Source organism: Candoia aspera, chromosome 1, assembly GCF_035149785.1.
Source record: "Candoia aspera isolate rCanAsp1 chromosome 1, rCanAsp1.hap2, whole genome shotgun sequence".
Classification (NCBI taxonomy): domain Eukaryota; kingdom Metazoa; phylum Chordata; class Lepidosauria; order Squamata; family Boidae; genus Candoia; species Candoia aspera.
The window spans coordinates 173,672,530-173,686,960 of NC_086153.1; the positions used below are offsets into that span (position 1 = coordinate 173,672,530).

Genomic DNA, 14,431 nt, shown 5'->3' on the forward strand with positions numbered 1-14,431 from the left:
TTTATGCTCTAATAAAGCTCCTAACTTTTAACTAGGCATAAGTGGCACTAATCAACCCTGATTGTTGAAATTGGACTTTTGGAGTAACAGTAGACCATGTGTGTCAGGATGACTCTCCATGCAACTTGGTATTTTTCTGTGTCTCTGCCTTTTAACTTTTCTATATAACAGCAGTGAATGCTAGCCTGGGCATTCAGAACTTCAGTTGGGAGTTACTATCCACTGGTTCAGAACTGTGAGACATGCTTCTTTCTTGCCTAGGGTGCTAGGACTTAGCACCTCAGAGTCAGGTCTGCCTGGTGCCTTGCCGTTTCTGTTGGAAGTCCTGGCAAATCCAGCATGCCTCATTAGCAAATGGATGGTTGCTCTAGGATGCAAACACTCCGTGCTATTGAGGAAGCTGTTTGTTGCCACTCCCACTTCCTCTCTCTCTCTTCCTCCTCCTTCCACCTACTGAGGAGGCAGCAAGCATGCCATTCTACTCTGTCTCCATCTTGGGCCTAAAGCCATGTGCCTAGCCCTTTCTTCCATGTAGCTCTTGGCAGCTGTAGGGCTAAGAGATCACTAAGTATAAGGAAAGAACAGAAGAAACAAGGAACATCATTTATCCACCAGAGACGGATGTAACAGAAGCAATAATAAAAGTCAGTAAGACTCCTTTTACTTTACTTTTAAACCTACTTTGTCTAAGCGTGTGATTCTTTATGCTTGGGAGGGCTAAGTGTGTAAGATCAATAACCTATGTTTCACTAATGTGCTCACTGAAGCTATTTTAGATAATATTCTTTTTATGTGTGCAGCTTCTCAGCTGTGTTAAGCTCAGCTCCATTAGGTGGTTCTAGCAGGCCACTAAATGGCTTCAGTTTCTTTCCTTCCAGTACCATTCAGGTGTGGGGAGCAAGGCATATATGTCCTACAATGGCAGTTGCACCTCTTAAATAAAAATTATGTCGTATCTCACATATAGAAAGTGTGAGAGTCAGTTTAATGTAGTCGTTAAAGTTTTGGACTAGGAATGGGGTGATCCAGGTTCTAGGCCTCCCTCAGCCACAAAAGATTATGGGATGACTTTGAAATATGTTGTGGGGTGGGGAAATAGGAAGAGAGAGCACTTTATATCCTGCCTAGCTCCTGAATGAATTACGGGATATAAATCTAATAAATGAATTCCACTGAGACTGAACAGGACCAGTGCTGTGGTCCTGAGTACACCGAGTTGGAAATTCATACCAACCAGATGTTGCAAATAGTGTGCATGTTTTTGAGGGTTTTAAAACGTAGAAAGTTTGTACACTATTTTCTGATACTTTGGTCTGCCCAATTGTATTGTTATAATACAGATTTTGGAATTTTGGAATCTCTGGTTACTCAGGAATGCAGAGGATTTAAGGGTTTAGCTGTTGAGTTCTATTCTTTTTGTTGAGCCATGCTTTCTTTTAATTACAGTATAATTCCCAGCATATAGGTAAGTGCTGAAAAGATGCTCAGTTAGGGTATAAATGATCTTGAAAATGTGATTCTATAGGTTTGGCTGCTATACATATTCAGAATAAGTATAAAAGTTACATCTATATGAGATACATTATTGGGACATAGCAAGACTGTTTGTATAGGAGTAACAGTGGCTTGCTGTAACCCATGATGGCCTTGGAGTATTCTAAATACCAGTTCTGTACGGATTAATGTGTTATTTCTTGGAACATAGCAGCTTGTGGAAGGAAATATTTTAACAGTAGTTTAGCAAATAGAAATATGCTAAATAGGGTTTTTTTTTTCTTTAAAAGATGTAAGTACACATTACTGTTGAAAATTAAAGATGTCATTTTGTGAGTTAAATTTGACTGCAGCGAACAATACTTGGCTGCTCATAGTAACTCATTTCAGTGTGCTTTGACTTTTTTTTCCCACATAAGCATTCCTAATCCAGTTGTGTCATGACTAAGTATCATGGCTGAGTCCTAGTTAACTCCTTTATTTTTGATTCACTGTCACTGAAGGTAATTTTTTTTTGTTTGTGTGATAGGTTTGGTGTGAATATTATATCTTTTCCACAATCAGGCATTATCTTTATGAGGACCAACCAATAGTGGAAGAGCTCTTCCTCACAGCTCTGTTGAAGCATGATCCACCCATTCTTGAGCTGGCAAAAAAGCATCCCAGCATAAAAATTTGCTGACCACATCGCTGAACTTCATTCTGCCACAATAACAAGACTGATGAGTGGTTCTGTACTTATCTACATATTGCAGGCCAAGTTAAGGAAATGGATTAGTAGATTCCCCTGGCTTCATTTCCACCAAGCATCACTTGCTCATGGAAAAACAACCACTGCTCACTCTCCCCAAAATGGAGTGGTTTGGGCAGATGGGAATTTAGACAGATGGTTAAAGTGGCAGGTTTAGCCACCTGTCAAATTACCTGACCAACAAATAGCAAGCACTCAAGCAGGGAGGAGGATGTGGGAGCTGTCTCTGTGCTCCTTACAATCCTTCTCTGTGCCTCTTCCTTGTCTATCAGGTATTTCTGAACATGGATATAACACTCTTTTGAAAAAAGAGGGGAAAAGCAAGGGGCGGGGTTCAGGGAGAAGTGGGAGGGAACGATTGATAGCAGCTCTGTTCTGTTCCTGATTAGTGTTGCAAGAGACCAAGGAGTCAGCTCTGACCTTCTGGCTTGGCAACACCTAGAAGTAGCCACTAGAGCGCCATGGAGAACACGTGTGTTAGAGCAGACCTGTAGACCTGTGTGATTGTGATTGCCCTGCAAATAATAACCACAGCCATCACTGTGGCTCTGGGTGCTGTCAAAGCCAAAATAGAGTAAACAAAATCATGTTCCCTCCAAACCAAAGGGGCTACGATAAAAAGTGGTAGAAACTGTGCCTACGTAAGACTGATTCTGGGATCGTTGCCTGATTAGGGTGATAGTTGTAGAGCTCTTGCATGAGTTCTTGGAGATAATAAAAATAATAAAAATGGTAAAAAAAATATGACTACACAAAAGCAATGGAAAATCTGTAATGCACCCAATGCAGACAGAAGTAGCAGCATACATCTGGCAGAACCTAGCATGCTCTCCCAGTTTAACTGCAGTGCAATAAAGGACTAGAGTATTAAATCTGTCTTTAAAAACAAGCTTGGTGCTCTTTTCAGAAGGAGCACTAACCCAGTGTGTAAAAGTAGCCCACCTAAGACCTATTGGAAAGTGCAAGCCAGGTATTAACAAGGTGGAAGTCAGATGTCCAGTTTGCCCTGAATGTAAGCAACAGCGGCTGTGGAAAGCAGTGCCAAGGAACCAGAACAGAGGGCTGTGACCACAGAAGCTTAAAGCGGCAAAAAGGGGCAGGGCAGATCCCAGCTCCTGGCCATGTCAGCAGTCAGATGGTCAGTGAAGTGTGCCAGATTGTATTCCTCGCAAAAATTGTATTGGGAAAAGAGAGAAAGCATTACTTTAAAACTGGAACAACTAAGGATGACTTAGAAACGTTTCCTCAGATCTGGGTTGAGACTTAAACAACATCAGGAGGACATGGAAGGACAAAAGCAGTCATCAGGGCAAAGTTTGTGCTGTCGTTGGAGGAAAGTGAGGAGGAGCACATCGATGATCATCACGGTCCTTTTGTGTAGGGCCACCATACCTGGGCTGCAGAGATCCAGGTGACAGCTCAATGACAACAAAGAGTTAAGAGTTTTCCGTATCTCTCTGTTCCATCTCAGGATGGTCATCCTAGGTCATGTGAAGCTCTTAAGAGTGACATCAACTTGAGATTTGAATACATATGCATATGTGTATTAATACAGTGTCAGTTAACATGGGGGAAAGGAGAGGAACTAGGAAATACAGTAAGATTATTGTTTGGTTTCTGAACACTTTGCTCTTAGAAGAAGAAGATTGCTTAAAATGTTCCAGTGGGCTCAAACTTTATTGTGAGTGGGAGATGTGAGTAGATCAGTAGTACGTAACGGTCCTTTAAAATACTACATATTGTTTGAGAATGTCATCTCCATAAATGGGACCAAATATCTGGCTTTTTTCCCCACTGATTATTGCCCTGCCTTCTGGCTAGACATTGATTAGATGGGCAGTTCTCTCCAGCCACCCTATTCAGCCATTGCCACTTAGTAAAGTTATTCTAGAGCAATTACATTGGAGACAGCGATCTGTATACATTTCCAAATTATGAGATTGTCTCACCCATTTTTCTTCTTAAGGATTCTTCCATGACCATGAGAGCTGAAAAAGTATCTTCTGAAATGGATATAATAGAATTGAAATTGCCAGCTAAATTTCTAGTCATTTGTTACTCATACCAGGCTTAATACATACCAGGTGCTTTACAGTTTCTGCAATTTTTTGATGCAGGAGTAAGCAGAGAGTTTTCCAGCTGGTTATGAATTTGTACACAATGAGAAATGAAATCTGAAAGAGGTATTTGTCTTTGGTACTGATTTTATTTTTGTATTTACTTTACAGGTGTTTTTCAAGGTCTGATCACCTTGCCCTCCACATGAAGAGGCACATCTAAATAACAGGGAACATACAGTGTGACCCAGATGCAGTTAGACCATAGCGTCATGGGGAGAAAGATGGAACCCAATTGCCTGTCTCTTGCTACCTTCCAGAAGAAGAGAGTTCGATCACATGTAACTTCTGTATACACAACATGCACTAAATGCTGTCATGCACTCAGCTGTACATTCATCTGTTTCCAATGCCTTGCCCATCTGAAAGGCAGAAGACATGTGATTAGGAAAAGGGATGCAGGGGAAGTCTTTAAGGCCCAAATGGTTGCTTACAGCACTTCAGAACTTGAAAATTTTTGCTCCTGTTTATTGCCAATGGAAGTCAAAGCAGATGAAAGAGGATTCCTTGCAGGTGAACAGCACAGAAGCAGCATATATGTAACTTGCTTCTTGGTGCAACTTGATTGGGGAGGGGGGAACCAATTTTGGACTTGCATATTTGTAGCACTAACTTTTCTTTTGAAATAATTTTGGAGGGAAAACTAACGACCTAGAAAAACCAAATTCCAGTTTGGTAGCCAAAACATTACTGTCTTGGTTCCTTTCTGTCGTTTTTGTTTTAAGGCACCCTTACATACAATGATTCATCAAGACTTCTCAAGAACTTCTTGATCTGCTCTGTTTTTTTTTTTTTTTTTTCCGTAGAACTGAGCTTTCAAGATCTGTTTAAGTCAGTACCAATGGCCTTATTTGGCAGTACACTCTGCAGCGATACCTAGGATAGACCTACCACTTTTCTTGCTTCAGCTGGTATGGACTTTGTCAAGGATATATATATATAAATATAGATATATTGTTTTGTTTTGTTCCTTAAATTTTGATATTTGGTTATTGCACATCACGTGCACAAAGGAACTGTGAAAACTGCTGATATGATTGCATAATGGTTGACAAGCGAAATCCCTGAGCAAGATCACAGTATATCTTTGGAGGCATCACCATATTGCCATAGTTCCGACTTCCTATTTAATTGCCTAATGAAAACTTGAAAGAAAGCTTGTTTGAAGCTTTGAACCTTTTCTTCAAGTTTCTAAGAACTCATTTACACACCTGGATATCTGTCTTGGATTCTGTCACTCAGGCATGACTTCATGTTTTCCGTCAGCACCATGGGGAGCATGCTTGTGGCAACCCACAAAAATTGGTTGGCAATTCTGGTTGTTTGTTGTTGCTAGCCCTTTGACCTGGTGAAATATGTGATAACTTACTGTATATGTGTGTCTGGCACCTGCAAAAGAAATGTTTTGGGTTGAGCAGATCCATAGAAATACTTGCAATCATGTAAGTCATGAGTGGAAAAGTGCGAACCTCTTCCTTTTAATATTAGTCTCCTACATGTTCTCTTCTGAAGGAAAAAATGCCTACCTAGATTCTCCTTTCCCTTTTTATTAAGGTGGTGTAATTCCCACTTGTTCAACATGTTGCAGTTGAATGAAAGGATTGGCTTTTTGGTGAGCATGGACTTCTTTCCAAACAACTAATTGAAACAAACAAACAAAAAAGTAGATGCATGGGTCCACTTCAACCAATGGTTGTACCATTTAATGAACAATGGAGGCATCAGGCTCATGCCTGGATCTTGTAGATAGTTTGATGGTTGTGGTCAAATTAGATTATTTTTTCTGTACTTTACGTGCACACACACACACAGACACACACACAGACACACACACATACATACCCCTCCCTCTATATATGCATAATGTTTATTTTTAGCTAGTTGAAGCTGGCATTATTCCAAAGACTGCCTTTTCAAACGATCTCTCATGCAGGTAAAGAGGTAGCCATTCAGAATGGCTGTATATAGTTAATTTGGGACCATCCCTGCGAGATGTGCTGAGAAATGGAATGGCCTGTAACTCTCTTGGTTGCTACTCTTCCACTCACTAAACTAGCTCACTGCCCTACTTTGGACTGTTTTTGACTTGTTGACTGTTCACTAATTTCCTAATTCACGTTTAGGATGCAGAAACATTAAAATAACTTTTTATATACAAAATATCTACAAATATATAATGGAAGTACAGACACAGGGATTCATAATACTTAGCCTTTGGGGTTTTCTTTCCATCTGCAATTTCATTCAACTACTGAGGTTCCAAACAGTCCCCTCCTTGGGGTCAGAATTCCTGTGTACAGTATACTGTGACTATCAGTAGCCATTTATATTGCAAATACAAGATCTAGCCCTTATTGATGGGATGAGATATGGACCAAAATCTAAATAATCTTTGCAGAGGCAATTAACATCAGCATTTAAGAATAAGGGCAAGATCTAAGTTTTATTCCAAAGATTTGTGGTGAAGAAATATTGGAACATTGTTTGCTGACAATCTTGTAGTTCTCTTTAACTGTGTTTGCATCCTTTCTGTTCTACCAAGGTGTTCACTGGGCATTTTGATAACTCTGTAACTTGGTGTTGGAATATTGTGTGACAGTTTTAGAATATCAGAGAAGAGAGAAGACTGAACATCTAGACAATGTATTAGCTGAAAAATCTCTACTGTCCAAGAATTTTTGTTTTCTTGTAGAGTCTTACATAATGTGCATGCATGTATCTCTGTGTGTGTATGTATATAGATATGTATATATTTATATATCTGTGTGTGTTTATGTGTATATATACTCACACACATACACACACACATATATGTATCTGTCATGACATAGTCCTTAAGTAATACCCATAACCTAAAATATTCAGTTCTATTGTATCTAGAATTTGAGATCATCTACACGAGTTAGTGGCAAATTTAAAATAAGTTTGCCTTCTTAAATAATTTGAAGCAGATGGGAATGGGAAGCCAGAGAAATCAAAAGGAATTGTGTTCATCTATCTCTTATTGACATCAGAAATCTTGGAAAAATCTCTATTAAGTGTAAGAGAACTTGAAATAATCTGGGGAACAAAAAGCTTGTTTTTCTCCTTGTTCAAAGTAGATTTGAACTGAAGTGTAGTGACTTGGGAGTAAGCTAGCCAAATCAGACAGGGCCAGTTCCTGAATGTAGAAGGGATCTGCTCTCAGCCTGTGAGATAATGAACCAGGAAGAGAAGCTATTCATAGTGAAGGCATGAGGCTGATATATTCCCACTGTAGATTATATGGCTATTAACTGGCCATCAGTACCAAATAAATAAATAATCAGAAGCCTATAACTTGGTGCAGCAAGTCAATCACAGCTTAGCCATCTGCCTCTGCCCCTATTTTGCAATGTTTGCCTGTAAGGCTGTTAGCACTTGGCACAGGGAGCCTCTTGCTTCCCAGTGAACAGCCTCATCCACTGACAGTGATAGGATCCGTCTGCAATCCTAATTATACTGACAGTCTCACAGATGGGGGCGGGGCAGGGAGGAGGAGACACAATTCTGGACAAAGAGGCTTGGGAAATGCAAACATAAATGGTAATTTGTTCTTGAGATTTTCTTTTGACTGCTTATCAAAGGAAAATCATGTGCAATGGTTGTGCCATACCAAAAATGATTAATGTTTTTAGTGGGTTCTGTATTTCTATTACAAATCCAACAGAAATTGAGGGTGTGTATGTAAATATTTCAAGAACGTAATTACACCATTTATCACACCTTATCTTGGCTTTTACCATCCTGTAAAAAGATTTTCTAACATTATAGCAATGATGGCTAGCTTCTACAACCCAGTCTTTACTAATGCTCTCAGGGAGAAGAAATGGCAAGACAAGAGACAGTACCTAATTTCCTAGTCTAGCATAATAGACTAGGATAGAAAATGCAGGCAAAGGCCAGATGTACTATGAGGCATTCTATTTGGGCAGCCCTGCCTTTGAGCAGTATTCTTGTTGCTTCAGCAGCGGCGATGTGCTGCATCCTGTTTTCAGTGTGCCAGTTTACAATATGCTCCAGAAAATTTAGAATCTGTTAATTGCGTGGCATACTCTACATGTTAATTTGTACTACTGACTTCTGATAGACCTCATGATAAACAGGTTCAAAAGAAAACTCTGTTTTCTTTTTAAACATTTAGCGGAGGGGTGGGTATGGATGTGGGTTGCGTTAGGGATTTTGCCTTGCCTCGCTAAGATAAGATAGTGGCTATCTTCAGAGAAATGGCAAGAATTGACTCCCCAACACCTTTCAGCAACAAGGATCTCTCTCTGTCTCTCTCAGTGGGGATAGAGCAATGCTTCATTTTTCTTAAAAGTCCTGGAACAATAGGGGAAATGTATCAAGAATGTATTAACCTGTAATTTCAAAAGCATACTAAAATACTCTTGGATTTGAAAATTAAAGTTGGCCTACTCATATTTTTAAATTAAACTATGTTTATATTTTTCATTTGTTGATTGGGCATAAGGCCAAATTGTAGGCATATACTTCCTTGTTCTGTGTAATCTATACATGTGCTAAAGTATCTGAACTAAAATAACCCCATGGAGGTGAACTGAAATCCAGCTCTGCCTAGCATAGTAATCAGTGGTCCCTATTTCTATCTCATTTGGTGAGCTCCATAACTACTGAAAGTGAATTTAAAAATAACAGCTTATTGGGACCAATTTTGCCCAGATGTATCTTTATTGCATACCATGAGAAAATAGAATGAAAACCAGAGAAGAAAAGTGTTTACAAGAGTACCCTGAGTTTTATGTCACATGGAGGGAAGTGACATTAAACAGATCTATCTGTCCCCTGGGGCTGTAGGGTACAAAAATCAGTTATCAATATAGATCAATATAGCATACTATTTCATGGACACCTTTTTTTTTTCTTAACTCCTGCATGACAGACTGTTACCTGGTTAAATAATCTGCATGGTTGTTAGGTCTATTTGGAAAGACATTCCTGAAAGTAAAATTTTTACATGTCTGTCACTTAATGTTTTCACTTATTCTGTTACTATTTCCTGTGGCTAAGTTAAATAAATAGTTCCCTGGAAGGCCATATGGTCAGATCAGAATATATAAATATATATATATTGAACACCAAAATTATTGTAAGACTGGTTTTAAACACTAATTTGTTATTGATCCTTCACTACATGACAGGCATCGTATTATTTTTAATTTTTTTTTAGTTCCACAGAAATTTGTGTGAAGTTGCTCTGTTCTAAGAAAAACTAAACAGCACTTCAATTATTCTAGCATGTATCATCAGCAAATGAACACTGTAAGTAAAGACATAGTAAAGATCTTTTCAACAAATTGTGAGTACTATAATCATACCACATTGAGTGTTTTGTCCCAAAATTAGCACTGTGTGAAGGGAATATTTGGGGTTTTTGAATACCACAAATCTTGTTTGATCAGAGAGACTTGAAAAACATACAAAGTAGTAGCAGTGTTGCTTTCATCCCACCTCCTTCCTTTTGGGATATGCCTTATGTTGCCTTCTCTGCCCCTTCTCTCTCGGAGTTATGCTTCCAGTGGGAATGTGTTGGGGCTCTACTCATGCACAGTTCCTTCACGATTCATCTGCACTTGGAGGAATTCTGCATCAGACTTGGGGTTATGCCCTTTATATGGGTTAGTCTATTGTGCACAAAACTTGATAAAGTGAACAATAAATGTTCAGATATCTTGATCAGCTAGTCAAACAGTTGCCCTTGTTTCCACCCTGCCATGAGATATGTAGGAAAAATTGCAAATCAATCAGAATTCAACCAGAGTCTGAATTGGGAAGAAAAAAGTGGAATTTCACTCCAAGCTTAGCCAAAGCCATCCCAACTTTGGGCTGGGCTTTATTGCCAGTCTTCACAATCAGGCCATTTGCTGCTTCTAAAGCAAGCTTATTCTTGTGAAGGATGTATTTTTGACAGGGAGGAACCAGGCAGAGACTTGATGCATTGAGTTGGGAGGCACTGAACCTGGGATTCTAGCAAAACATACAGTTTGAGAACATGTTTAAGAGGTCAGGTGTCTCAGGTAAGACACACATCCTGCTGTCTGTAGTAACCCTTCCCAGAAGTAGTTTTCAGTGCTCCCTCCTAAATTTCATTGGGGAAGGGATGGAATTAGCAAGCAGGGTTGTATTAAACTGATGCCCCTCCTCCTCCACTGTTCTGCAAAACAAAAGAAAAAATTAATTTGTGGTCTAAGAAAGTTCAGAAAAGAATCCAAGTGAATAACAAGTAGGTAAGCATGCCTTTGCCCCTTAATAGTTACAATGCTTGTAAGATTGCCTCATGATCAGGATTAACTTCTGTTGCATCAATCCAAAGATCTCAGAGCCCCCGCCTCCAGCCAGTTTTCCTGCCACCGTTTATACTATAAGGAGACATTGGATTTTGTGTATTAGTTCTTCCTCCCTTCAGACATAATGTGCTCAACCTGCTGTAGTACACATTCCTCATGAATTCAGCATATAGGTAGATGTATTTGATGAAAGATGCCCCTTGTTTTCTCCAAGCAGCTGATTGTACAGTGATTCTAGTCTTGACTTAAAGACTGATGATATATACGAACAGCATTAATTGCCTACAGAACTGGAACCCTTGCAGAGAGGTTCCAGGAGCATGGTAGAAGAAATTGCTCCCTTGAAACATCCCCCTTTTAATTTTTCTAAAGTTACATCAAGGAAAAAGCATGTCAGAATTTAGACAATGGGTACACAATATTGCTTAATGGAAGTAAAGGATTGGCGTATTTGTAACAAATTCACCAGATCCTTTTTTCATTATATATATATACACACACACACACAAACACACACACAAACACACATACACACAGTCATTCTTTTTAAACAATACCTGCGTAACCACCAACAACTCTTGAAGGACTTTCTTTTTGCACTACAGCTTTTCTTTCACCAGATGTGTCTGCCAAGTGCATTTGGAGGAACCTTCAGCCTCGTTTTCTCAGGTATTTCTAGTACGGTGTTTCTCAACCTTGGCAACTTCAAGATGTATGGATTTCAACTTTCAGAATTCCCCCTAATAGGCTGGGGAATTCTGGGAGTTGAAGTCCATACATCTTAAAGTTGCCAAGGTTGAAAAACACTGCTCTAGTATATCGCAGAAGTACCCAAAATGGTAGCCCTCCGTTCTCCCTTTTTTGGTTGACATTTTATTTTTTTTAAGCTTTTTATATATATAAATATATATAAATATATAAATATAAATATACAAATATATTACTTTGTCCATTTTTTTGGCTGTACAAAAGTCTTAAGATTTAAAAATATTATTTGTATTATATGATGGTGGTATGTTAATGTTACAAGATTATTAATGAAGAAGAAGATTTATTTTTGTTACTGGTCTGTTTCATAATTCTTTTTTAAATTGGTATATTGTAAGATATCTATGCAAAAAAAAAAAAGTTGTGTGACGCATTTTTATTTAAGAATGTAATATGTGTAATAAAAAGTAGAATGTGTTTGGCCTGAAAATGGTTCAAGGAATCCTGGCTATTTTTGCTGAAGCATAGAGAAAACTTTCTAAAATAAAGACAAAAACAGGGTTGTATCTCTGGGCTAATTCATAACCATGGGGAAGCAGAATCTTCTAGGTTGCGTCCAATAATTACATCCATAAGTCAGAAGTGCTTCATCCCTCAGGCTAATAGATGCTCCTCCATTCAAGCATATGCTGTGGTAGAACACCCCTTCTGCTCAAACACTCTCCTATCACAGGGTGGCCCCCCAACTTTCATAAACAGTATTAGAGGGTATGGAAGGCTGCAGCCTGTAGTTTTCCACTAGGCAAAATTCCTATTCCTCTCTGTAGGGATGGGCTTATAGTACAGAAGGAAAGACTTACAATAAACAAGTTCCAAACAGGGAATAGACTGATCTACCAAAACCTTCTGAAAAGGTTTAGTGGTTATAGTCAGACCTGGTTCAGCTTCTCAGAATTCTTGGGTCCCTTCCTCGAACATACCAGATTTGCTTCAGGTATTGATTTGGTTGGTTGAAAGCATCCATGAATGTACAACACCTTTCCTCACGCATCTCAATAGTCTTTAGCAAACCCCTTTGATCTACTCTCAACAATTGCAGAGCACTTCATCTTTTGTAATTTTATTGATAAACAGGAGGCATAAAAGCATCGTCAAGAATTCTTTCAGGATTTTGCTCAGCCCCCAAATCAGGCCTGTTTCTTGGCAAAATGGAGCTTGACGAAGAGAGTTCCCAAAACAAGAAGCACGGCCTCCTTCCTCCTCGCGCAGGACAGCTCCCTCCATAGGGCGAAGTGATGAAGCAGTTGACTGGCTTGCCTGCTTTCTGCCTTTGCTCTCTAACCAGCCCTTCCTTCCCTACAGACCTGTCCTGGGCTGCCTGTGCGTTTCTTTTGTTCAGCCTTCCACAGCTTTAAAGACAAAGCTTCTGGCATGTATTCACCGACACACGTATTTGCCTGTTTTCAAGGGTTCACCTCACTCTTGGCTTCAGTAATAGGTCTGTAGGGGAAAGTAGGTTCTTGTATCTGTGGGTGAGGTGAAGGTGAGGTGGCACTTACTCCCTGGAAATCCACAATGCTGTATGCTTCACAAAGCCGTTCATTTACTGCCTTTAGAGCCAACTTCAGGAACGGGGTGTTTCTAGCAATATACTTAATGTATCTAATTTGAGTTACAGTTTGTGGGAATGAATCTAGGTTCGTTGGTCCTTGAAAAGTTACAAATATGATAGAACTATAGACCTTTATTAAATCCAGTCTACACCCTCATGTAGCTGCTGGACTTTCACCTCTTCTTCTCATAGTGGAATCTTATTTTACCCAAATCAGGGTGGTGTAATTCTGGAAGCAGCGTAGCTGTGCACAGAGAGAGAGAGAGCTTACCGTGGTGGAAGAATAGCAGTTAATGCAATTCAGACCGGAAAACAATCCTGACACTTCATCTTGTAGAGTATCTCAACAGCAATACTTGCTCTATTCCAGGTTATTGCTGCTTGAGAAGCTGCTTTGCTTGTTATGTTAAATTAAGCCCATTCATTGGATAAAGCTTGATTACAGTGTCCAGGCAGAGTATTCACTTTATGTAATTTAGATTTTGGCATTTACATTATTCTTGCCTCTTCTTCTGTGGTCCTTAGTAATTTTCAGATCATAAATGCAAGTGCCATCTTTCTGTGCAGAATAATTTAAAGGAACAGAAGACAGAGTAGGAAAACCTAAATAAGGGGGTGGGGGTGGGGTCAAAATGGCAGCCATAATTGTGCAATCAAAGTCCTAACCCTTTTTTATCTGCATTTTGGGGCTTTGATCACATAGTTGCAGCTGTCGTCTTGACTTTTTTGATCCCTTTCTCCCCACAGATGTCCAAGGGCAAACTGATAGTGGCTGCAGGGCCTCAGAACCGCAGTCTTGGTCAACCCTTCAAGACAAACCAAATCAAGAAACATGAAATAATACAGCTTTACGTTCTTGACACCGGGCTATAATAACAGAATCTTGATAGCCTGACAGTGTTTCCCTTTCCCTTTTTCTTACACTAAAGAAGGTCAAGGCACACCTATCTTTAGTTTTTTCCTTACTCCTTCCTGTTTTCTGGGCTAAGTTCATGTTTTCCTAATGGCTGCCACATATCTTCCTCAATGATTTCACCATACCCCTCTACACTTTAGATACGTTAAACAATTTCCATAAATACCCAGCAGTGATTACTGAAGCAGCATTTTTAGACATTATTAAAATTGAAAAGAGATTGGGAGATGCTGAATTTTTTTAAAATATAGAGGTGGCTGAGCACTGCATGGGCATGGAGTAATTTTTTCAGACTTTGTGCAAAGCTCACTTCTCATGTAGTAGATTGTTAAAGTGAGTGACCAAGCTGTAAAAAAAAAGTCAGTTTAGTGCAAAATCATCCCATATGTGATAAAGCTTTTTTTTTTTTAACTATCCATCATCATTATCATCATGTTCACCTTGCCTTATCTTCAAATGTCTATTTTACTTTATTTCTCTTGACTAAAGCAACCGGAATTTTCAGTG

The 14,431-nt window shown here is 39.2% G+C and overlaps 1 protein-coding gene across 1 annotated transcript in view; it reads left to right on the forward strand.

Moving 5' to 3' along the window:
• Positions 1–11,886, forward strand: part of KLF7 (KLF transcription factor 7) — a 91,652-nt gene extending 79,766 nt beyond the window's left edge. Inside the window, exon 4 of the mRNA XM_063317945.1 lies at positions 4,474–11,886. Coding sequence (XP_063174015.1) covers positions 4,474–4,525 — 52 coding nt within the window. The 3' untranslated portion in view covers positions 4,526–11,886. The remainder of the gene's footprint in view (positions 1–4,473) is intronic.
• Positions 11,887–14,431: the final 2,545 nt, after the last annotated feature.